The following is a 24,110-nucleotide window of genomic DNA, read 5'->3' on the forward strand; positions in this document are numbered from 1 at the left end:
GGTTAGTCGAATATGTTGTGAAATCGTGCTTTTAACTTGACAGTCAGATCTCAAAACTGTTGGCTTTCTGGAGGTCAATATTCCAGAACATGCCACAAGGCGTGCTTAAATATAAACAGTAGATTTGGGTATTTGCCTTGTATTTACCATTTGTGTTACCATCAGTCTTTTTACATTGGGTTACTGCAAAGCTGTGTTTTGTGACCTAGCTTTTTTTTGGGGTTACAGAGAATTTAACCCTAACCTGTGGACTTCTGAGGATGCCCCCGGACCTTCAAGTTACGACAACTCAGATAGTCAAGTAAGTACGCTTCCCCCATCAAAAGATGCAGCATCTGGAGGCCAAACCATTCAGACTCATGACCTTAAAGTAAAAAAACTGAAAGTTTGCAGCGGTGATGAAGCTCATTTCGTCTGGCCTTTTCAAGATGGCACCCACTGCCAAGTTAAATATGACCAAACCTTATTATTGCAGCAGTGTCGTCGTGAAGATCGTCAAAGGCAGTTGCCTGAAAGTCGGAAGTTGCCATCACCAATATCTGTCAGAGACTTTAGTCTGAGCCTATCTGAGTCTGATCAAGCTGAGACTGACTTCAACGAGCTCTGTAATGAGTTCACCTATACACCACAGCTTGTTGATTCTGATGCAAATAAAAACGTTGGGGAAAATATCTCTGACCCTAGTCCATCAAAGGACCATCGAGCTACTCTGGTTATAATTGAAGATGACACAGATGTAGCTAAAATAACCAGGCTGTCTCAGAATTCCAATGAGACCACAAGTTTCCAACCCTTCAAGCTGAACAAGAAAGAAAACACATCACCCCAAGTCTACAGTTATAGGTATCCAGTAAACCTGCCCTTCATTGATGAAAATGATGATGTCCCATCAATTGGCCCTGCCCAGATGGCTTGTGACTCAACTGGTAGGTACCATAATGAAAGTTCTCTTTATCCAGAGAGCGGTCACATCATAGTCAGAGAAAATAGGTCATACATCTCCCAGCCAAAGACTGTCTCTTCCAGCCTTTTCTTGCCTATCACTAATCTTACACCACAATCACCTGAGCGAGATGAAGAGTATACCTCTTTGATCCCTATCTCTTTGGAACTGGAGAAGGAGAGTGGTTCCTTTTCACCCATTGATGAAATGAATATCTTCTCAGGAGAGACATGGATGTTTAATGACTCCATTAGTAGAGCATCGTCCCCTGAATCAGTCATGTCAATAAGTGACTATAGAGCAATGTCGCCTGATTCTCCTCTGTGGAGAACAGACGTTTCATTCTTCTTTCCAAGCTCAGATACATGTAATTACCCGCAAGTTACCACTGATTTCACAGAAAATATAGTACACCGCAATCCTTCACACACAGATGAGCACGATCTACTTTTTTTGTCGAAAGATTGCTCCACAGCTGGTGATTCCTTTGACTCTTGGTTTGAAAATAGGCCATTGTCTAGTGATTTTCAAGTACATAAATATGATCACGCCTTACACAAAGGTGTACAGATAGAGGGAGAGGAGGAGGACGCACTGTCACCTGGGACATCAGATATTGACTGTGATGACTTTTTGCTTGAAGACATTTGTCCTGATCAAAGAGCATCCTTACCTGACTCGGTTTCAGAAAGGGAGTGTCGACCATCCTCACGAGAATCTCAGGATTCTTTTTCATTTCTTGATCTTATGATCTCGAAACCTATTCGTGTTCAACTTAGGGGACAATATTGTGATTATTATTTACAGTATTCAGAAGAAAATGTGCCCTCACCCCAACTGATGCCACCTCCTTATGAAGCACTCTGCTGTGAGGAAATAGATCACGTTTGGCCCTTGACATCACACGTAGAAGCTTTACATGAAAATCCTCCTGTTTGTCAGAAATCTCTTACATCAAAGGTTTGTCTTCCACCACATGTGTCTATGAATGGTCTTTCATCAATACATGATGAATGCTGGGATGAAATAATCCGAAGTCCAATAGATGGAAAAGTATCACCAGAATCTTCTGAAAACATGCCATCAAAATGTCAGTCAACTGATGATTTGACAAACATTACACACTCACCCAAACTGACTGTTTTTAACTTGGTGGGGAGACAAAAATACAATTTGAACTTTGCTAAATCAACCACTGGCTTTCTTAAGAATGCAAACAAAGAACGTCATTCTTATCAAAAAGTAGAAAGCATGAAGACGTTTAAATTGCCAAACCATGTTTCAATGGATGTTTCAGAGCAATTGCAAAATACATTAGGCACTGAAAACGTTTCACATTCAACAAAGGGCACTGCAAAAGAGGCATTTTTAACAGACTCAGATTCTGCGTCATCAATTGAGAAGCATTCTGTGAATCCTCAGACTATATTTGGAAGATGCCTTACTTATGCGGAAGTTGTCCGGGGCTTTAAAGAAGACACAGAAAAAATACCATGTGACGTCAAATCATTTCAGTTTAGATCCCTTCCATCACTGTCATCAGACCAGGACTACATTGAGTCCTTCATAGATCATCCACTGGCAGACTTAAGACCACAATCTCCAGAGTCAGTGGTATCTCAAAGTGAACATAGGCCCCTCTCTCCTGACTCACCTGTCCCTCAGTTCCATCCTCCTCATATCAGTTGTGATGTGGAACTATCAAGGCAGAGGTCATTTACACCAGAATCATTAGCTTCAGACTGGGATTGTAGTAGTTTGTGTTTAGACACCTTGTTTGACCAGACCAGACCGGACTCACCACAGTCTGTTTTGTCAGACATGGGAATTGATAAGTTATTTAGCAGCAGGGCATTGTCACCAGAGTCTGTGTCTTCAGATTTGGACTTTTCACTCTTTCAGACTTGGTTATCAGATGTTAGAGCATCCTCACCTGAATCTGTGGCATCAGTTGAACAGTATTGTTGGTCTCCTCATGTTGGGTTCAACCAGATAAACCATCAACATTGTAACTATTACTTGGAATACTCAGAAAGTACACCAATGTCACCTCTTTCAGCAATATCTGATGTTGAGTATTCCACATATTATCTCGAGGATTTGTTTGATGAAAACAGACCAGACTCACCAGATTCCCTTACTCTACAAGATGAAACTGTTAACTCAAACACAACTTTGACTGCATCTTTTTCACTGTCCACTGGAAGACCTTATACATATGCAGAGGTTGTGCGGGGCTACACACATGAAAACCAACCTGGTGTATTTGATGACCTCGGTTGTCCATCACTGTCATCAGACCAGGACTACATTGAGTCCTTCATAGATCATTCACTGACAGACTTAAGACCACAATCTCCAGAGTCAGTGGTATCTCAAAGTGAACATAGGCCCCTCTCTCCTGACTCACCTGTCCCTCAGTTCCATCCTCCTCATATCAGTTGTGATGTGGAACTATCAAGGCAGAGGTCAATTACACCAGAATCATTAGCTTCAGACTGGGACGACAGAAGTTTGTGTCTGGGAACCCTGTTTGACCAGACCAGACCAGACTCACCACAGTCTGTTTTGTCAGACATGGAAATTGATAAGTTATTTAGCAGCGGGGCATTGTCACCAGAGTCTGTGTCTTCAGATTTGGACTTTTCACTTTTTCAGACTTGGTTATCAGATGTTAGAGCATCCTCACCTGAATCTGTGGCATCAGTTGAACAGTATTGTTGGTCTCCTCATAGTTCATTTAGCCAGATAAACCATCAGTATTGTAACTATTACTTGGAATACTCAAAAAGTACACCAATGTCACCTCTTTCAATAAAATCTGATGTTGAGTATTCACCATATTATCTGGACGATTTGTTTGATGAAAACAGACCAGACTCACCAGATTCCCTTACTCTACAAGATGAAACTGTTAGCTCAAAAACAACTTTGACTGCATCTCTTCCACTGTCCACTGGAAGACCTTATACATATGCAGAGGTTGTGCGGGGCTACACACATGAAAACCAACCTGGTGTATTTGAGGACATCAGTCTTCCATCACTGTCATCAGACCAGGGCAACGTTGAGTCCTTCATAGATCATTCACTGGCAGACTTTAGACCACAATCTCCAGAGTCAGTGGTATCTCAAAGTGAACATAGGCCCCTCTCTCCTGACTCACCTGTCCCTCAGTTCCATCCTCCTCATATCAGTTGCGATGTGGAACTATCAAGGCAGAGGTCATTTACTCCAGAATCATTAGCTTCAGACTGGGACGTCAGAAGTTTGTGTCTGGAAACCCTGTTTGACCAGACCAGACCAGACTCACCACAGTCTGTTTCGTCAGACATGGTAATTGATAAGTTATTTAGCAGCAGGGCATTGTCACCAGAGTCTGTGTCTTCAGATTTGGACTTTTCACTCCTTCAGACTTGGTTATCAGATGTTAGAGCATCCTCACCTGAATCTGTGGCATCAGTTGAACAGAATTGTTGGTCTCCTCACGTTGGGTTCAACCAGATAAACCATCAGTATTGTAACTATTACTTGGAATACTCAAAAAGTACACCAATGTCACCTCTTTCAACAATATCTGATGTTGAGTATTCAACATATTATTTAGAGGATTTGTTTGATGAAAACAGACCAGATTCACCAGATTCTGTGACTTTACAAGATGAAACTGTTAGCTCAAAAACAACTTTGACGGCATCTCATCCACTGTCCACTGGAAGAACTTTTGCATATGCAGAGATTGTACGGGGCTACACACATGAAAACCAACCTGGTGTCTTGGTGAATAAGTTATTTGACTTTGGACCTGTTTGTCTTCCATCACTGTCATCAGACAAGGACTACATAGAGTCCTTCATAGATCATTCACTGGCAGACTTAAGACCACAATCTCCAGAGTCAGTGGTATCTCAAAGTGAACATAGGCCCCTCTCTCCTGACTCACCTGTCCCTCATTTCCATCCTCATCATATCAGTTGTGATGTGGAACTATCAAGGCAGAGGTCATTTACACCAGAATCATTAGCTTCAGACTGGGATTGTAGTAGTTTTTGTCTGGAAACTCTGTTTGACCAGACCAGACCAGACTCACCACAGTCTGTTTTGTCAGACATGGAAATTGATAAGTTATTTAGCAGCAGAGCATTGTCACCAGAGTCTGTGTCTTCAGATTTGGACTTTTCACTCTTTCCGACTTGGTTATCAGATGTTAGAGCATCCTCACCTGAATCTGTGGCATCAGTTGAACAGTATTGTTGGTCTCCTCTTATTTCATTTAGCCAGATAAACCATCAACACTGTAACTATTACTTGGAATACTCAGAAGGTACACCAATGTCACCTCATTCAGCAATATCTGATGTTGAGTATCCCACATATTATCTCGAGGATTTGTTTGATGAAAACAGACCAGACTCACCGGATTCCCTTACTCTACAAGATGAAACTGTTAACTCAAAAACAACTTTGACTGCATCTTTTCCACTGTCCACTGGAAGACCTTTTACATATGCAGAGGTTGTGCGGGGCTACACACATGAAAACCAACCTGGTGTATTTGAGGACATCAGTCGCCCATCGCTGTCATCAGACCAGGACTACATTGAGTCCTTCATAGATCATTCACAGGCAGGCTTAAGACCACAATCTCCAGAGTCAGTGGTATCTCAAAGTGAACATAGGCCCCTCTCTCCTGACTCACCTGTCCCTCAGTTCCATCCTCCTCATATCAGTTGTGATGTGGAACTATCAAGGCAGAGGTCATTTACACCAGAATCATTAGCTTCAGACTGGGAATGTAGTAGTTTGTGTCTGGAAACCCTGTTTGACCAGACCAGACCAGATTCACCACGGTCTGTTTTGTCGGACATGGGAATTGATAAGTTATTTAGCAGCAGAGCATTGTCACCAGAGTCTGTGTCTTCAGATTTGGACTTTTCACTCCTTCATACTTGGTTATCAGATGTTAGAGCATCCTCACCTGAATCTGTGTCATCAGTTGAACAGTGTTGTTGGTCTCCTCACGTTGGGTTCAACCAGATAAACCATCAACAATGTAACTATTACTTGGAATACTCAAAAAGTACACCAATGTCACCTCTTTCAACAATATCTGATGTTGAGTATTCAACATATTATTTAGAGGATTTGTTTGATGAAAACAGACCAGATTCACCAGATTCTGTGACTTTACAAGATGAAACTGTTAGCTCAAAAACAACTTTGACGGCATCTCATCCACTGTCCACTGGAAGACCTTTTACATATGCAGAGATTGTACGGGGCTACACACATGAAAACCAACCTGGTGTCTTGGTGAATAAGTTATTTGACTTTGGACCTGTTTGTCTTCCATCACTGTCATCAGACCAGGACTACATTGAGTCCTTCATAGATCATTCACTGGCAGACTTAAGACCACAATCTCCAGAGTCAGTGGTATCTCAAAGTGAACATCGGCCCCTCTCTCCTGACTCACCTGTCCCTCAGTTCCATCCTCCTCATATCAGTTGTGATGTGGAACTATCAAGGCAGGGGTCATTTACACCAGAATCATTAGCTTCAGACTGGGATTGTAGTAGTTTTTGTCTGGAAACTCTGTTTGACCAGACCAGACCAGACTCACCACAGTCTGTTTTGTCAGACATGGAAATTGATAAGTTATTTAGCAGCAGAGCATTGTCACCAGAGTCTGTGTCTTCAGATTTGGACTTTTCACTCTTTCCGACTTGGTTATCAGATGTTAGAGCATCCTCACCTGAATCTGTGGCATCAGTTGAACAGTATTGTTGGTCTCCTCTTATTTCATTTAGCCAGATAAACCATCAACACTGTAACTATTACTTGGAATACTCAGAAGGTACACCAATGTCACCTCATTCAGCAATATCTGATGTTGAGTATTCCACATATTATCTCGAGGATTTGTTTGATGAAAACAGACCAGACTCACCGGATTCCCTTACTCTACAAGATGAAACTGTTAACTCAAACACAACTTTGACTGCATTTTTTCCACTGTCCACTGGAAGACCTTTTACATATGCAGAGGTTGTGCGGGGCTACACACATGAAAACCAACCTGGTGTATTTGAGGACATCAGTCGCCCATCGCTGTCATCAGACCAGGACTACATTGAGTTCTTCATAGACCATTCACAGGCAGGCTTAAGACCACAATCTCCAGAGTCAGTGGTATCTCAAAGTGAACATAGGCCCCTCTCTCCTGACTCACCTGTCCCTCAGTTCCATCCTCCTCATATCAGTTGTGATGTGGAACTATCAAGGCAGAGGTCATTTACACCAGAATCATTAGCTTCAGACTGGGAATGTAGTAGTTTGTGTCTGGAAACCCTGTTTGACCAGACCAGACCAGATTCACCACGGTCTGTTTTGTCGGACATGGGAATTGATAAGTTATTTAGCAGCAGAGCATTTTCACCAGAGTCTGTGTCTTCAGATTTGGACTTTTCACTCCTTCATACTTGGTTATCAGATGTTAGAGCATCCTCGCCTGAATCTGTAGCATCAGTTGAACAGTGTTGTTGGTCTCCTCGTAGTTCATTTAGCCAGATAAACCATCAGTATTGTAACTACTACTTGGAATACTCAAAAAGTACACCAATGTCACCTCTTTCAACAATATCTGATGTTGAGTATTCAACATATTATCTAGAGCATTTGTTCAATGAAAACAGAGCAGACTCACCAGATTCCCTTACTCTACAAGATGAAACTGTTAACTCAAACACAACTTTGACTGCATCTCTTCCACTGTCCACTGGAAGACCTTTTACATATGCAGAGGTTGTGCGGGGCTACACACATGAAAACCAACCTGGTGTATTTGAGGACATCAGTCTTCCATCACTGTCTTCAGACCAGGGCTACGTTGAGTCCTTCATCGATCTTTCACTGGCAGACTTAAGACCAGAATCTCCAGAGTCAGTGGTATCTCAAAGTGAACATAGGCCCCTCTCTCCTGACTCACCTGTCGCTCAGTACCATCCTCCTCATATCAGTTATGATGTGGAACTATCAAGGCAGAGGTCATTTACACCAGAATCATTAGTTTCAGACTGGGACGACAGAAGTTTGTGTCTGGAAACCCTGTTTAACCAGACCAGACCAGACTCACCTTGGTCTGTTTTGTCAGACATGGTAATTGATCAGTTATTTAGCAGCAGGGCATTGTCACCAGAGTCTGTGTCTTCAGATTTGGACTTTTCACTCTTTCAGACTTGGTTATCAGATGTTAGAGCATTCTCACCTGAATCTCTGTCATCAGTTGAACAGTATTGTTGGTCTCATATTTCATTTAGCCAGATAAACCATCAGCATTGTAACTATTTCTTGGAATACTCAAAAAGTACACCAATGTCACCTCTTTCAACAGTATCTGATGTTGAGTATTCCACATATTCACTAGATTTGTTTGATGAAAACAGACCAGACTCACCAGATTCCCTTACTCTACAAGATGAAACTGTTAAATCAAAAACAACTTTGACTGCATCTCTTCCACTGTCCACTGGAAGACCTTTTACATATGCAGAGGTTGTGCGGGGCTACACACATGAAAACCAACCTGGTGTATTTGAGGACATCAGTCTTCCATCACTGTCATCAGACAAGGACTACATTGAGTCCTTCATCGATCATTCACTGGCACACTTAAGACCACAATCTCCAGAGTCAGTGGTATCTCAAAGTGAACATAGGCCCCTCTCTCCTGACTCACCTGTCCCTCAGTTCCATCCTCCTCATATCAGCTGTGATGTGGAACTATCAAGGCAGAGGTCATTTACACCAGAATCATTAGCTTCAGACTGGGACGACAGAAGTTTGTGTCTGGAAACCCTGTTTGACCAGACCAGACCAGACTCACCACAGTCTGTTTTGTCGGACATGGGAATTGATAAGTTATTTAGCAGCAGAGCATTGTCACCAGAGTCTGTGTCTTCAGATTTGGACTTTTCACTCCTTCAGACTTGGTTATCAGATGTTAGAGCATCCTCACCTGAATCTGTGGCATCCGTTGAACAGTACTGTTGGTCTCCTGACATTAGGGTCAACCAGATAAACCATCAGTATTGTAACTATTACTTGGAATATTTAAAAAGTACACCAATGTCACCTCTTTCAACAATATCTGATGAGTATTTCACATGTTATCCAGAGGATTTGTTTGATGAAAACAGACCAGACTCACCAGATTCCCTTACTCTACAAGATGAAACTGTTAACTCAAACACAACTTTGACTGCATCTCTTCCACTGTCCATTGGAAGACCTTTTACATATGCAGAGGTTGTGCGGGGCTACACACATGAAAACCAACCTGGTGTCTTGGTGGATAAATTATTTGACTTTGGACCTTTTTGTCTTCCATCACTGTCATCAGACCAGGACTACATTGAGTCCTTCATAGATCATTCACTGGCAGACTTAAGACCACAATCTCCAGAGTCAGTGGTATCTCAAAGTGAACATAGGCCCCTCTCTCCTGACTCACCTGTCCCTCAGTTCCATCCTCCTCATATCAGTTGTGATGTGGAACTATCAAGGCAGAGGTCATTTACTCCAGAATCATTAGCTTCAGACTGGGAATGTAGTAGTTTGTGTCTGGAAACCCTGTTTGACCAGACCAGACCAGACTCTCCACAGTCTGTTTTGTCAGACATGGAAATTGATAAGTTATTTAGCAGCAGAGCATTGTCACCAGAGTCTGTGTCTTCAGATTTGGACTTTTCACTCTTTCAGACTTGGTTATCAGATGTTAGAGCATTCTCACCTGAATCTGTGGCATCAGTTGAACAGTATTGTTGGTCTCCTCATGTTTCAATTAGCCAGATAAACCATCAGCATTGTAACTATTACTTGGAATACTCAAAAAGTACACCAATGTCACCTCTTTCAACAATATCTGATGTTGAGTATTCCACATATTCACTAGAACATTTGTTGGATGAAAACAGACCAGACTCACCAGATTCCCTTACTCTACAAGATGAAACTGTTAACTCAAACACAACTTTGACTGCATCTCTTCCACTGTCCATTGGAAGACATTTTACATATGCAGAGGTTGTGCGGGGCTACACACATGAAAACCAACCTGGTGTATTTGATGACATCAGCCTTCCATCACTGTCATCAGACCAGGACTACATTGAGTCATTCATAGATCATTCACTGGCAGACTTAAGACCACAATCTCCAGAGTCAGTGGTATCTCAAAGTGAACACAGGCCCCTCTCTCCTGACTCACCTGTCCCTCAGTTCCATCCTCCTCATATCAGTTGTGATGTGGAACTATCAAGGCAGAGGTCATTTACACCAGAATCATTAGCTTCAGACTGGGACGACAGAAGTTTGTGTCTGGAAACCCTGTTTGACCAGACCAGACCAGACTCACCACAGTCTGTTTTGTCGGACATGGGAATTGATAAGTTATTTAGCAGCAGAGCATTGTCACCAGAGTCTGTGTCTTCAGATTTGGACTTTTCACTCTTTCAGACTTGGTTATCAGATGTTAGAGCATCCTCACCTGAATCTGTGGCATCAGTTGAACAGTATTGTTGGTCTCCTCACGTTGGGTTCAACCAGATAAACCATCAACATTGTAACTATTACTTGGAATACTCAAAAAGAACACCAATGTCACCTCTTTCAACAATATCTGATGTTGAGTATTCAACATATTATTTAGAGGATTTGTTTGATGAAAACAGACCAGATTCACCAGATTCTGTGACTTTACAAGATGAAACTGTTAGCTCAAAAAGAACTTTGACGGCATCTCATCCACTGTCCACTGGAAGACCTTTTACATATGCAGAGGTTGTGCGGGGCTACACACATGAAAACCAACCTGGTGTCTTGGTGAATAAGTTATTTGATTTTGGACCTGTTTGTCTTCCATCACTGTCATCAGACCAGGACTACATTGAGTCCTTCATAGATCATTCACTGGCAGACTTAAGATCACAATCTCCAGAGTCAGTGGTATCTCAAAGTGAACATAGGCCCCTCTCTCCTGACTCACCTGTCCCTCAGTTCCATCCTCCTCATATCAGTTGTGATGTGGAACTATCAAGGCAGAGGTCATTTACTCCAGAATCATTAGCTTCAGACTGGGACGACAGAAGTTTGTTTCTGGAAACCCTGTTTGACCAGACCAGACCAGACTCACCACAGTCTGTTTTGTCAGATATGGAAATTGATAAGTTATTTAGCAGCAGAGCATTGTCACCAGAGTCTGTGTCTTCAGATTTGGACTTTTCACTCCTTCAGACTTGGTTATCAGATGTTAGGGCATCCTCACCTGAATCTGTGGCATCAGTTGAACAGAATTGTTGGTCTCCTCAAGTTGGGTTCAACCAGATAAACCATCAACATTGTAACTATTACTTGGAATACTCAAAAAGTACACCAATGTCACCTCTTTCTACAATATCTGATGTTGAGTATTCAACATATTATTTAGAGGATTTGTTTGATGAAAACAGACCAGACTCACCAGATTCTGTGACTTTACAAGATGAAACTGTTAGCTCAAAAACAACTTTGACGGCATCTCGTCCACTGTCCACTGGAAGACCTTTTACATATGCAGAGGTTGTGCGGGGCTACACACATGAAAACCAACCTGGTGTCTTGGTGAATAAGTTATTTGACTTTGTACCTGTTTGTCTTCCATCACTGTCATCAGACCAGGACTACATTGAGTCCTTCATAGATCATTCACTGGCAGACTTAAGACCACAATCTCCAGAGTCAGTGGTATCTCAAAGTGAACATAGGCCCCTCTCTCCTGACTCACCTGTCCCTCAGTTCCATCCTCCTCATATCAGTTGTGATGTGGAACTATCAAGGCAGAGGTCATTTACACCAGAATCATTAGCTTCAGACTGGGACGACAGAAGTTTGTGTCTGGAAACCCTGTTTGACCAGACCAGACCAGACTCACCACAGTCTGTTTTGTCGGACATGGGAATTGATAAGTTATTTAGCAGCAGAGCATTGTCACCAGAGTCTGTGTCTTCAGATTTGGACTTTTCACTCCTTCAGACTTGGTTATCAGATGTTAGAGCATCCTCACCTGAATCTGTGGCATCAGTTGAACAGTATTGTTGGTCTCCTCACGTTGGGTTCAACCAGATAAACCATCAACATTGTAACTATTACTTGGAATACTCAAAAAGTACAACAATGTCACCTCTTTCAACAATATCTGATGTTGAGTATTCAACATATTATTTAGAGGATTTGTTTGATGAAAACAGACCAGATTCACCAGATTCTGTGACTTTACAAGATGAAACTGTTAGCTCAAAAAGAACTTTGACGGCATCTCATCCACTGTCCACTGGAAGACCTCTTACATATGCAGAGGTTGTGCGGGGCTACACACATGAAAACCAACCTGGTGTCTTGGTGAATAAGTTATTTGACTTTGGACCTGTTTGTCTTCCATCACTGTCATCAGACCAGGACTACATTGAGTCCTTCATCGATCATTCACTGGCACACTTAAGACCACAATCTCCAGAGTCAGTGGTATCTCAAAGTGAACATAGGCCCCTCTCTCCTGACTCACCTGTCCCTCAGTTCCATCCTCCTCATATCAGTTGTGATGTGGAACTATCAAGGCAGAGGTCATTTACTCCAGAATCATTAGCTTCAGACTGGGACGACAGAAGTTTGTTTCTGGAAACCCTGTTTGACCAGACCAGACCAGACTCACCACAGTCTGTTTTGTCAGATATGGAAATTGATAAGTTATTTAGCAGCAGAGCATTGTCACCAGAGTCTGTGTCTTCAGATTTGGACTTTTCACTCCTTCAGACTTGGTTATCAGATGTTAGGGCATCCTCACCTGAATCTGTGTCATCAGTTGAACAGTATTATTGGTCTCCTCTTATTTCATTTAGCCAGATAAACCATCAACATTGTAACTATTACTTGGAATACTCAGAATGTACACCAATGTCACCTCTTTCAGCAATATCTGATGTTGAGTATTCCACAAATTATCTAGAGGATTTGTTTGATGAAAACAGACCAGACTCACCAGATTCACCAGATTCTGTGACTTTACAAGATGAAACTGTTAACTCAAACATAACTTTGACTACATCTCTTCCACTGTCCACTGGAAGACCTTTTACTTATGCAGAGGTTGTGTGGGGCTACACACATGAGGGGGACAAATTATTTGAGTTAACACCTTTTTGTCTTCCATCACTGTCATCAGACAAGGATTACATTGAGTCCTTCATAGATCTTTCACTGGCAGACTTAAGACCACAATCTCCAGAGTCAGTGGTATCTCAAAGTGAACATAGGCCCCTCTCTCCTGACTCACCTGTCCCTCAGTTCCATCCTCCTCATATCAGTTGTGATGTGGAACTATCAAGGCAGAGGTCATTTACACCAGAATCATTAGCTTCAGACTGGGATGACAGAAGTTTGTGTCTGGAAATCCTGTTTGACCAGACCAGACCAGACTCACCACAGTCTGTTTTGTCAGACATGGGAATTGATAAGCTATTTAGCAGCAGAGCATTGTCACCAGAGTCTGTGTCTTCAGATTTGGACTTTTCACTCCTTCAGACTTGGTTATCAGATGTTAGAGCATCCTCACCTGAATCTGTGGCATCAGTTGAACAGTATTGTTGGTCTCCTCACGTTGGGTTCAACCAGATAAACCATCAACATTGTAACTATTACTTGGAATACTCAAAAAGTAAACCAATGTCACCTCTTTCAACAATATCTGATGTTGAGTATTCCACATATTATCTGGAGGATTTGTTTGATGAAAACAGACCAAACTCACCAGATTCCCTTACTCTACAAGATGAAACTGTTAGCTCAAAAACAACTTTGACTGCATCTCTTCCACTGTCCACTGGAAGACCTTTTACATATGCAGAGGTTGTGCGGGGCTACACACATGAAAACCAACCTGGTGTATTGGTGGATAAATTATTTGACTTTGGACCTTTTTGTCTTCCATCACTGTCATCAGACAAGGACTACGTTGAGTCCTTCGTAGATCATTCACTGGCAGACTTAAGACCCCAATCTCCAGAGTCAGTGGTATCTCAAAGTGAACATAGGCCCCTCTCTCCTGACTCACCTGTCCCTCAGTACCATCCTCCTCATATCAGTTATGATGTGGAACTATCAAGGCAGAGGTCATTTACACCAGAATCATTAGCTTCAGACTGGGACGACAGAAGTTTGTGTCTGGAAACTCTGTTTGACCAGACCAGACCAGACTCACCACAGTCTGTTTTGTCAGACATGGTAATTGATCAGTTATTTAGCAGCAGAGCACTGTCACCAGAGTCTGTGTCTTCAGATTTGGACTTTTCACTCTTTCAGACTTGGTTATCAGATGTTAGAGCATCCTCACCTGAATCTGTGTCATCAGTTGAACAGTATTGTTGGTCTCCTCATATTTCATTTAGCCAGATAAACCATCAGTACTGTAACTACTACTTGGAATACTCAAAAAGTACACCAATGTCACCTCTTTCAACAATATCTGATATTGAGTATACCACATATTCACAAGAGGATGTATTTGATGAAAACAGACCAGACTCACCAGATTCCCTTACTCTACAAGATGAAACTGTTAGCTCAAACACAACTTTGACTACATCTCTTCCACTGTCCATTGGAAGACCTTTTACATATGCAGAGGTTGTAAGAGGCTACACACATGAAAACCTACCTGGTGTATTGGTGGATAAATTATTTGACTTTGGACCTTTTTGTCTTCCATCACTGTCATCAGACAAGGACTACATTGAGTCCTTCATAGATCAGTCACTGGCAGACTTAAGACCCCAATCTCCAGAGTCAGTGGTATCTCAAAGTGAACATAGGCCCCTCTCTCCTGACTCACCTGTCCCTCAGTTCCATCCTCCTCATATCAGTTGTGATGTGGAACTATCAAGGCAGAGGTCATTTACACCAGAATCATTAGCTTCAGACTGGGAATGTAGTAGTTTGTGTCTTGAAACTCTGTTTGACCAGACCAGACCAGACTCACCACAGTCTGTTTTGTCAGACATGGAACTTGATCAGTTGTGTCCTTCTACTGCGGGAGACTCTCCTTTTTTACATAAGTCACAGGAAGAGCTCACCCAACCCAAAGATATTCCACTTGAATCCTTGGCATCATTTTCAATGCCGATGTCGATGGAGCACAGAGTGGCACACGAGCCAGTATTTCACAGTCACCTAATGTCACATTTGTTTGATCCCTTGTATAAGGGAAAGTCTTCATGTCGTGAAATCAGGACCAGGGAATTTGTCATTGAAAAATAGTCACACCACAAAAGCCTTACATACATCTAACACTACCATTGCATCTACATTGTCTCATTTCACATTAGAATACAAAACATGTTCAGCACATCAGCTTCTTTCATCACTTCATTCATTCGTTTAATTTCCCCTCATAGTCTGTAATAGCTGATACTTAATTTGAGCCTCGAGGGATAGTCTTTTCATTTCAGAATTTATGCTTGAGTCACCTGAAATATCATTGTTAGGTTACCAAAGTCCTTCATGTTCAACTGTCTTGTTTACATATAAATAGGCCACTTTCACCAGAATCATTTGCCTTATTTGATGAGTTTACGCCCCCTTTCTCCTGACTCAGAAAATGTGTCATTATCAACCTTGTTTTTGTTTGCTTTTGTCTGAAAAACAGATCAGTTTCATCTGATCTAATGAAGGTGGAGAGTAACTCTACTGATTCAAATTGTTTTTGTCAAGTTTCCTTCACCAGTAAGCCAATACATGTTTAGTCAATCCTTCAATATCGGTTGTCCGAGTTAAGACTGTCTTCCCCTCAAATATTTGAATCAGTAGTAGATTTAGATGATGTTTTATAATGGATTTATATCCTGAAAGTCTGATGCCACCAACACCTGAGACAGGAGCCATAGCTCATAGCTCCCTCGTGACCATTCTTTTTTTAGCTGTCCTCCATTGACAACAGAGGACCTAGACTACATCAGTTCAGATCACATATCATTCTTCAGTTGAGTCACATTCCATCTGTAAAGCCAAATTCTGGACTTCTTCATTGTGTCTGGCCTTTGAGGAAGATTTCCCCGAACACACTTTATCAAAAAAGACAATCAGCGAAATGAAGACCACTCGTGCCTGAACTCAAATGGACTGACTCTGAATTACAACTAAAGATTATTCGTACCCAACATATGATTTCCAAGAAAATGACCAGAAAATCCATGAGTGAGGACAAGAGCAAATTTGGTAAGACCCTGAAAGCTCTTGCTCAGCACTGATTGCAGTGTTGCTTCCAAAAGTAATACATTTGGCAGTAATACGTGTGGATGTAGATTAGAACCTTTGCCTAAAGCTTCCATTAATGACATTCAAATGCTTTACTGTCTTGCTTTGGCATGTATGCATTTGAGTAAAAGGAATGATATTTCAGTGAAGCAGAACTAATGGAAACTAGAGTGACTGTATCTTCATAATATTATCTTTTTTACCCTCATTGTGATTCCAACACCTTAAAGATATCTATATAATGACAATGAAGAGTTTTTGGAAGAAGTGTTTGACTGAGACAAATACTGTAAACTGCTGAAATGCAGCCCTTCATATAACTCATGTTTTTAAATGAGTGTGAAACATGCATGTCCACCATCATGTCATGCTAAGAGTTCATTTGTGCCCAACTTTAATCACGTCATCCACTCAATAAACTATTGCAATATATGCATTTTTTCCAAAAATATCAACCTCAATTCATCACTTCACACAATGAATTTAAAACGTGTGTCGATTCTACTATGAATGGCTTAGATGTAGTTGGGTTACAAGTGAATATTCTCATTTAAGACACTGCTACTCTATATAAAACAGTCTGTTCATGACATGTGCATGCTTCATTTGTGCTTTCATCTGGAAAAAACAAAAACAAAATCATAAATCATATTTGTTTGTTTTTTTCTCCACTCCACCTTATCATTTCTTGCAGGTATCCACAACATCTTTCAAGACAAATCTTTCTGAATCGTCAAAACCAAAACATATTGATTCTGCACAGTGTCAGGTCTTTTCGAGCGAGAGCCCCTCGTTAGACACATTTTCCATTCAAAAATTAGAATTGCCGATCCCATTTATCTTTGGCCAAAGTACAACACAGTCTGAACTCACTCTAACTCATCAAAGTAGCTTCCAACAGGAAAAATGGGATGTGATGTCTTTCCCTGAACAATGTGAAAATTCTGGTTTAGCTGAACCAAGTTCATCAAACCCAGACTCAATTAGTCAAACTGCCAAGGACAAGGACAAGGACATACCAGTGGGTAACATCATCATGTCCCCAGAATCCACTCCAACTTCTGGGTCTGGGTCCCCTCATCTTGACCAGCTACTGTCAGATCTGGAGGAGATGAAACTGAAGTTTAGCCCAGAGACACTTGATCCACCTCTGTTAGAATCTTCTGACGAAAGCCCCGAATATAATGAAACGTTTGAAGACCTTTCCCCTGAAGATCAGTGTCCTTCACTGTCTGATGACACAACTCTCGGAGTCACAGAGACGTATCATTTCCAGACAATTCAAGATGAGCCTGAATTGCTCCCTCTTAGTGAATCATCGAGTGATGAGTCCCTTTCAGTCCCAGAGTTTCCCCAAAGACTTTGTGAAACCGTGCAACCTCTGAGCTTGGCTTTACCTCAGAGTGAGATGTTTCCTTTGCCCAAAATAGCTGCAGAGTGTCATTCTCACACGGCTGAGAACAATCTCGCAAATCAGTGCGAGAACAAGTCTCAGGAATCAGCTACAGGATCAAATGTCTCAATGAATTTGACCGAAGAAACTTTAAATCAGACGATCCCAGATCAACTTCCCCATTTTGGGGTGGCAACTTCTGTCGACACGATTCAGACGGAAGAGTTTCCCTCTCCGTCTTTTTCTGATCTCTCAGCTGAGGCCGATCATTTCCCTTGTGGCTTTGAGGAACTGATCCAAAACCCGTCTTCACTAAACGACGGACAGTATGAAGAGTGTTCAGAACAGAGAACCCCAGAAACCTTTGACTGTTTTGCCTCTGAGGCCACTTCTATAAAAGATGTGACTGTTCCAACCACTGATGAGGAAGACTGCATCCCTCCAGGATACGCAGAGGTTGTGCAAAGTGGTGAATCCTCAGACCCAGAACCGTTCTTTGACTGCGAACAAGCGGCGTCCGATTTCTCCGAGACTGAGCCCGACGACCGCGAGTTAAGAACCTGGCCGAGTGGCGCGCTGCCTCGTGTGAGTCACTCAAGAGTTCTTGAAACAGTAAATCGAGGAGTGCTGTTGTCCTCTGGAAGCGAAGATTACGAAGATGCTCCTTTTGGCCAAGAGCCTCCTGATGATGAGCATAAAGAGAGTGAAGAATCACACTCTTCAGACGCGTCCGATGAAGAATTTACCTTGTGCGAAGCTCCGCAACTACCCCCTATCTGTAAAACTGGGGCAAATGTTGAAAGTGCTAATTCTCTGGCAAGGGTAAGATGATATTTGGTAAACTATTCTAACCTGCAAGCTTTCCCCCGGCTATATTTGCTTCAGAAGGACACGACTGCTAACCCTCTTGCCCTCATGGACTGGATCTAAAACTCCCTATAACCCTTATTTTTGCTTTGATTCCAGATTGAACTAGTCCTAACTCAGCATGCAACTTTGCTGCCTGTAACCAGCTGTATCACTTTACTGTAATAGCATTGGCTACACGTTTTTTCAGCAGCAAAAAAAAGCATATTCTTTCTGCAATTACCTCAAAGCATGGTATGCTGTACACATATTTTTCCAAGCTACAGACTGCCATGTTGTGCTTTCCAATGCAAACCACCAATCACTTCAATCAATCGTCAACGGAAAGTGCACCATGTCACTCTGCTTACGCCGCCTACTTTGCTGAAAACATAGCATCCGTATGTTATTATCATTTATTCGACAGTAACGGATTTGTGTTGCCCGGTCAGGAGATCACCGCAGAGCTCGGATCTATGTCAGAAAGTTCAGACGATGAATTTTTGACCACCAGAATAGTGCGAAGGAGAGTTGTCATACAGGTATCTGATTTAACGTGAATGATGTTTTGTTCTAAATGAGCATGAAGGGGCGTGGATAACAGAGATCGACTCTAACCCAAGCAAGGTCGTCATTGCCAAGTATTTACTGACTAACAACCTTAAAAAATGGGTAAATGGAGAACAAGTGAATGGATGAACTGTTAATTTGCTTTGATGGCTGGACCCCACGAAGGCGTCGTGACACTGCAGTGAACAACTCTTTGTGGGTTTATCTGACGACATGAACCTTATTCCCCCCGTGAATGCAAGTTTGTTCGCTGTATCCCAAACCTCCCCCTTTCTCTCACTGAATCACTTCTGTTTGTTTCTCTAACGTGCACCGGTGTCGTTTTTTTATGAAACAACAACAAACATTACATGGATCCAAGATGGCGTTCCTGATCATTGTTTATCCTGATTCCCTTAAAGGCCGATGAGATGCCTGACTTCCCCGCTCACTCGGTAACGGAAGAAAAATATCGGGATGAAAATGGACACCTCGTTGTCAAAACGGTAAAGTTTTAAAAACCTATTTTTTTTGTCTCATTGTCGTGTTGTTTGCATTTCATTCAGACGTAGACAGCAACGGTCCTATCAGCACGATGACCCGACTGTTTTGCCCGTTCATGTTTAGGCCTAGGTTATCCTGAGTCTTGTTGTGGTAGAAGGGTAGGGTTAAGTAAGGGCTAACTAGCCCTTCAAAACGGAGCTTTTTCCATTTTTTTCATAAAGCTAACGTTAGCAAGTTGTGTGGGACCGTATCTATGTTCCCCGGGTCCTATGTTCCCCGCTTTGTTTGTGACTGGGGAACAAAGGACCCTTTCTCTAAAAAAGGGTCCTATGTTCCCCGCTGTTCACCCAAAGGGTCCTATGTTCCCCAGCTTTCACCCAAAAAGACCCGGGGAACATAGGACCCTAACCCTTACCCCTTACCCTAACCTGAATCCCAACCCCAACCCCAACCCTTACCCTTACCCTTACCCTTACCCTTACCCTTACCCTTACCCTAACCCTAACTCTTACCCTTACCCCTTACCCTAACCCCAACCCAAACCCCAACCCTTACCCTGACCCTAACCCTAACCCTTTACCCTGGAGCTCCACACCCAGGCTTCCACAAAGTGGGGAACATAGGACCTTTTTTGGGAAAAACGGGGAACATAGGACCCAGGGAACATAGGTACAACCCCAGTTGGGTAGCTATACTAACCTCAACAAAACGTGTTTCAGTCGTCTGTACGCCATAGACTGTGTCTACTTCCATTTCCAGGCATTGAAGACATCTTCTTACATGTCTTTACTTGACACTTACTTTGAACACATGCTTCTCCTTAGGTTACCCGTAAAATAGTTCGCAAATGCGTGTCTGTGGACGGCGTGCAGCGGGAAGAGGTGTCCGTGGAAGGAGCTCCGCAGGACTCCATCAGCGTGGCGGAGGGAGATGGCTACTCCAAGGTCGTGAAGCGGACTGTGCTGAAGAGTGAAGGAGACCATACCGAGGTATATTACGACGAGTTTGTTATCAAGTTCCTTTACGACAGAAAACACGCCAACGTCTACTTTTCCCTTCTGAACCTAGGTCACATTTGCCGAATGTGAAGGTTTCTCAGCATCGAAGCCGGAGACGGCCGAGGGCGGTAAGGTCAGCCTCACGGAGAAGACCGTCGTGATGGAAGGCGAAAGGACGATGACGCTGCAGGGCGATCCGTCTCTGTCCTCTGACCTCCCCACAGCCCAAGACGACTTCAAACAGGTTTGTCAACAGCCTCGTTTCACCGTTAACCCAAACTTTTGTATCACTACATCATGTCAAAGGAAGTGTTTTCTCTGTTTAACGACACCAGGCACTAAGTTATATAAGTGGTTGTAGCAGGACAGAGCTCCCCCATGTGGTCGAGCGAGAGACGCTCAGAGAAGACGGTACAGTGGTCAGGAGGTGTGTGAGCGCTGGAGCCGGTTGTGTTGCGTTCGTGTGAAGTTCTTAACACGATTGTGCCGTGCTGTGGTTTAATAAAGTACTAATACACTAATAAAATATTATTATTATCATATTATTACTTATAGGAACAAGTCACAGCTAGAGGATCACGTTGCTAACAATACTGTGTGGCGCAATTCACGTGTACTGGGCCATCAGCAAGGTTTAGAAAGTACAGATATACAAACTTGTGTACAGAAATACATTATAAATAAATAGTAGTAGGGTATGGGTGCATGAAAACGATGATGTAAGTTTAGATTCGCAGTTGAACTCTATTATTAAAGCATAATAGTGTTCACCCGTCCAGTTTTGATGGCTCATGGTGACCCAACATCTAAGAAGTCCTTGGTTTTGTCTTGAAGTCTTGAAGAAGTGCTGTGGTTGTGACTTAATTCAACACAAACGGATGACTCTACACTCTTAGAAATAAGGGTTCCAAAAGGGTTCTTCTACAAGGGCTGAGGTTCTACCTGGAACCATTTGCTTCTGAAAAACCCTTTTCCCGAAGAAAGGGTTTTTCAAGGGTTCTTGGTAACACTAATGGTTCCAGTAAGAACCATTTTGATCCAGAGAACCCTTTAAAAAACCCTTTTCCAGAATAAAGGGTTTTAAAAAGGGTTCTTGGTGGAACCCTCCAAAAGGGTTCCAGGTGGAACCTTTAGAAGAAGGTTCTACCTGGAGCCAAAAAGGGTTCTCCTATGACAAGCCGAAGAACCACTTTTGTGGTTTGAGTGTATGCTGGATTAACACAGTTTATTGTGTGCGTTTTGCATCTCTCACATAAACAGTCTTACAAACATGTAGCCGAACAGCGTTTTTTTTTCGAGGATTATTATTGAACCCCGTCTGCGTTTCCAGGGCTCTCATGCGTAAAGGTCGCACCCTCCGACGGCGGACGGCGGTGAAGGGAGCTGGACGGCGCGAACGCGTTCTCCTCGAGCAAGCGGACAATCCCGGCAAAGGATCCGACGTGCGTGATCTTCAGCAGCATCTCCACCAGCTCTTTCATCATTACCACGAAGACGGGGAGGAGGAGGAGGAGGAGGAGGAGGAGGATGATGAAGAGTAGAGGATTGTCTAACACTCCCTCCCTCCCCTCCCTCTAACTTCCTGGTTCTGTCCATGCTAAAGTCTCTCCCCTAATCCTATGCATTAACCTACTGCGATCCCAGTGTGCACCACGAAGCTACCACAGTCTTCCTATTTAAGTCCAGGAAGATGACGTCTTGGCATTATTATTATTATTATTTTTTTTTTATTATTATTATTATTATATTGATGTTGTTTCGCCTTTTTTTTTTTGTGACCAAAGAAACACGTTTTGTTGTTGATTTTTACTTTCCACGTCCAATCTGTCTTTTATTATTATTATTATTATTATTATTATGAATTATTTGTCCTTATGCTGTGGTAGAGGGGGGAAAAAACCTGTGTAATAACACATGAACTAACTCACGCTCACACTCTCTTGACGGTAAGGAAACACTTTACCTGCAAAAACACTTTTGGTAGGTGCTTTAACTGAAAGACAGCACTGCCTCTTATAACCCGTTTCTCAGATGTTCGTAACTTTAAAAACAAAACTGTTTCACTCAGTGATGTCACACAGACTGAATCAACTGCTGCTGCTGCTGCTGCTGCTGCTGTGTTTTGTGTGGGCTCTGTGTAATCTGTCTTTCTGGAATTATATAGTATCTATAATCTAGACATTACTGACATCTGTAGCCTAGGAATTAATAATAACCACTCGTGTGACGTAGCGCAGGCATGACTAATCAACACCGGTCGTTATGATCCTCGCTTTGACTGCTTTGTCGTTTTATGGATTGCACCTCTGCCTTTTCTGTCTCTTTGTCTCTTGTGTTTTTACGCGTGATGATAATAATTCATTTTTCAATCGTACGGCTGGTGAATGAATGCGTGAGCGAGTGAGCGCGTACTCGTTAGTTTTCTCCGTGCATGTGTCGGGTCAAAATACTTTAATTTATTTAAAGTGTGAATGTTTGAAGATGTCTGAATTCTGCAAAGGATCATTTATTTAATCTGGAATTTCTTCACTCATCTTTTGAAACAGGAAGTGTATCATACCAGGTATCGGTACAGCTGTGGCGTGGAACGAGTGAAGAAAAAAAAAAAAACAGTATTTATTTATTTATTTTACACAAATCGCATTTGCACTCCTTGAATGTTAGGAGAGGAGGGAAAACGTTGCTTCTTGTGCACTGGATATGTGGATATATCAGGTGAGAAAATAAAACGCCGGGCGTACACGTGTCGACGCAGGTTGAGAGCTTAAATATTATCGTTAATCACAGCTCTGAGTTCCGCTACTGTGCGTATGTACGACAATGCAATGTTATTTCTTTCACTCTCTCACTGTTTACTTTAGCGATTTAGAGAAGAAAAAAAAAAAGTGTAAAATGCAAACTAGTGGAAGTTCACTGTGACAGGTATGCTTTTACTTTGAAGGATCAGCATCCCTTTTTTCTCTGTTCTGACGACAGTTATATACATAATTATACAATGCATATACATATCTATAAGGGCATGTATTACTGTATTACAAAACTCAAAAAGACAAAAACAAAATGGCTGCAGTGTCTATGGCTGATAGAGAATAAAAGTCTACAAATGTACTGTGCTGTGTGCGTTTTCAATGATCATGGAATTAAAAAAAAAAAAAATGTTAGGCTGCACTCGACAAAAACGACATATTTAAAAACATACAACATTCTGCATGTGATTAATCTTCAAAAATCTGACAATCTGAGAAGTACACTCTTAGAAATAAGAGTTCTTCTACAAGGGCTGAGGTTCTACCTGGAACCATTTGTTTTCCAAGGGTTCTTGGTAACACTAATGGTTCCAGTAAGAAAGGGTCCTATGTTCCCATTTTGATCCAGAGAACCCTTTAAAACCCCTTTCCTGAATGATGGGATTTAAAAGGGTTCTTTGTGGAACCCTCCAAAAGGGTTCCAGGTGGAAACCTTTATAAAAATGTTCTACCTGGAACCAGAAAGGGTTCTCCTATGAGGACACGCCGAATAACCTTATATGGTTCTA

At 42.2% G+C, this 24,110-nt stretch overlaps 1 protein-coding gene across 1 annotated transcript in view; it reads left to right on the plus strand.

Moving 5' to 3' along the window:
* ank2a (ankyrin 2a, neuronal) overlaps positions 1 to 23,670 on the plus strand; it is a gene marked incomplete at its 5' end in the record, with an annotated part of 56,442 nt that extends 32,772 nt beyond the window's left edge. Inside the window, 8 exons of the mRNA XM_083909641.1 lie at positions 229 to 301; positions 16,980 to 18,500; positions 18,977 to 19,066; positions 19,496 to 19,579; positions 20,402 to 20,566; positions 20,646 to 20,819; positions 20,911 to 21,002; positions 21,906 to 23,670. Coding sequence (XP_083765767.1) covers positions 229 to 301; positions 16,980 to 18,500; positions 18,977 to 19,066; positions 19,496 to 19,579; positions 20,402 to 20,566; positions 20,646 to 20,819; positions 20,911 to 21,002; positions 21,906 to 22,116 — 2,410 coding nt within the window. The 3' untranslated portion in view covers positions 22,117 to 23,670. The remainder of the gene's footprint in view (positions 1 to 228; positions 302 to 16,979; positions 18,501 to 18,976; positions 19,067 to 19,495; positions 19,580 to 20,401; positions 20,567 to 20,645; positions 20,820 to 20,910; positions 21,003 to 21,905) is intronic.
* Positions 23,671 to 24,110: the final 440 nt, after the last annotated feature.

This window comes from Microchirus variegatus (assembly GCF_963457635.1).
Source record: "Microchirus variegatus genome assembly, chromosome: 23".
Lineage (NCBI taxonomy): Eukaryota > Metazoa > Chordata > Actinopteri > Pleuronectiformes > Soleidae > Microchirus > Microchirus variegatus.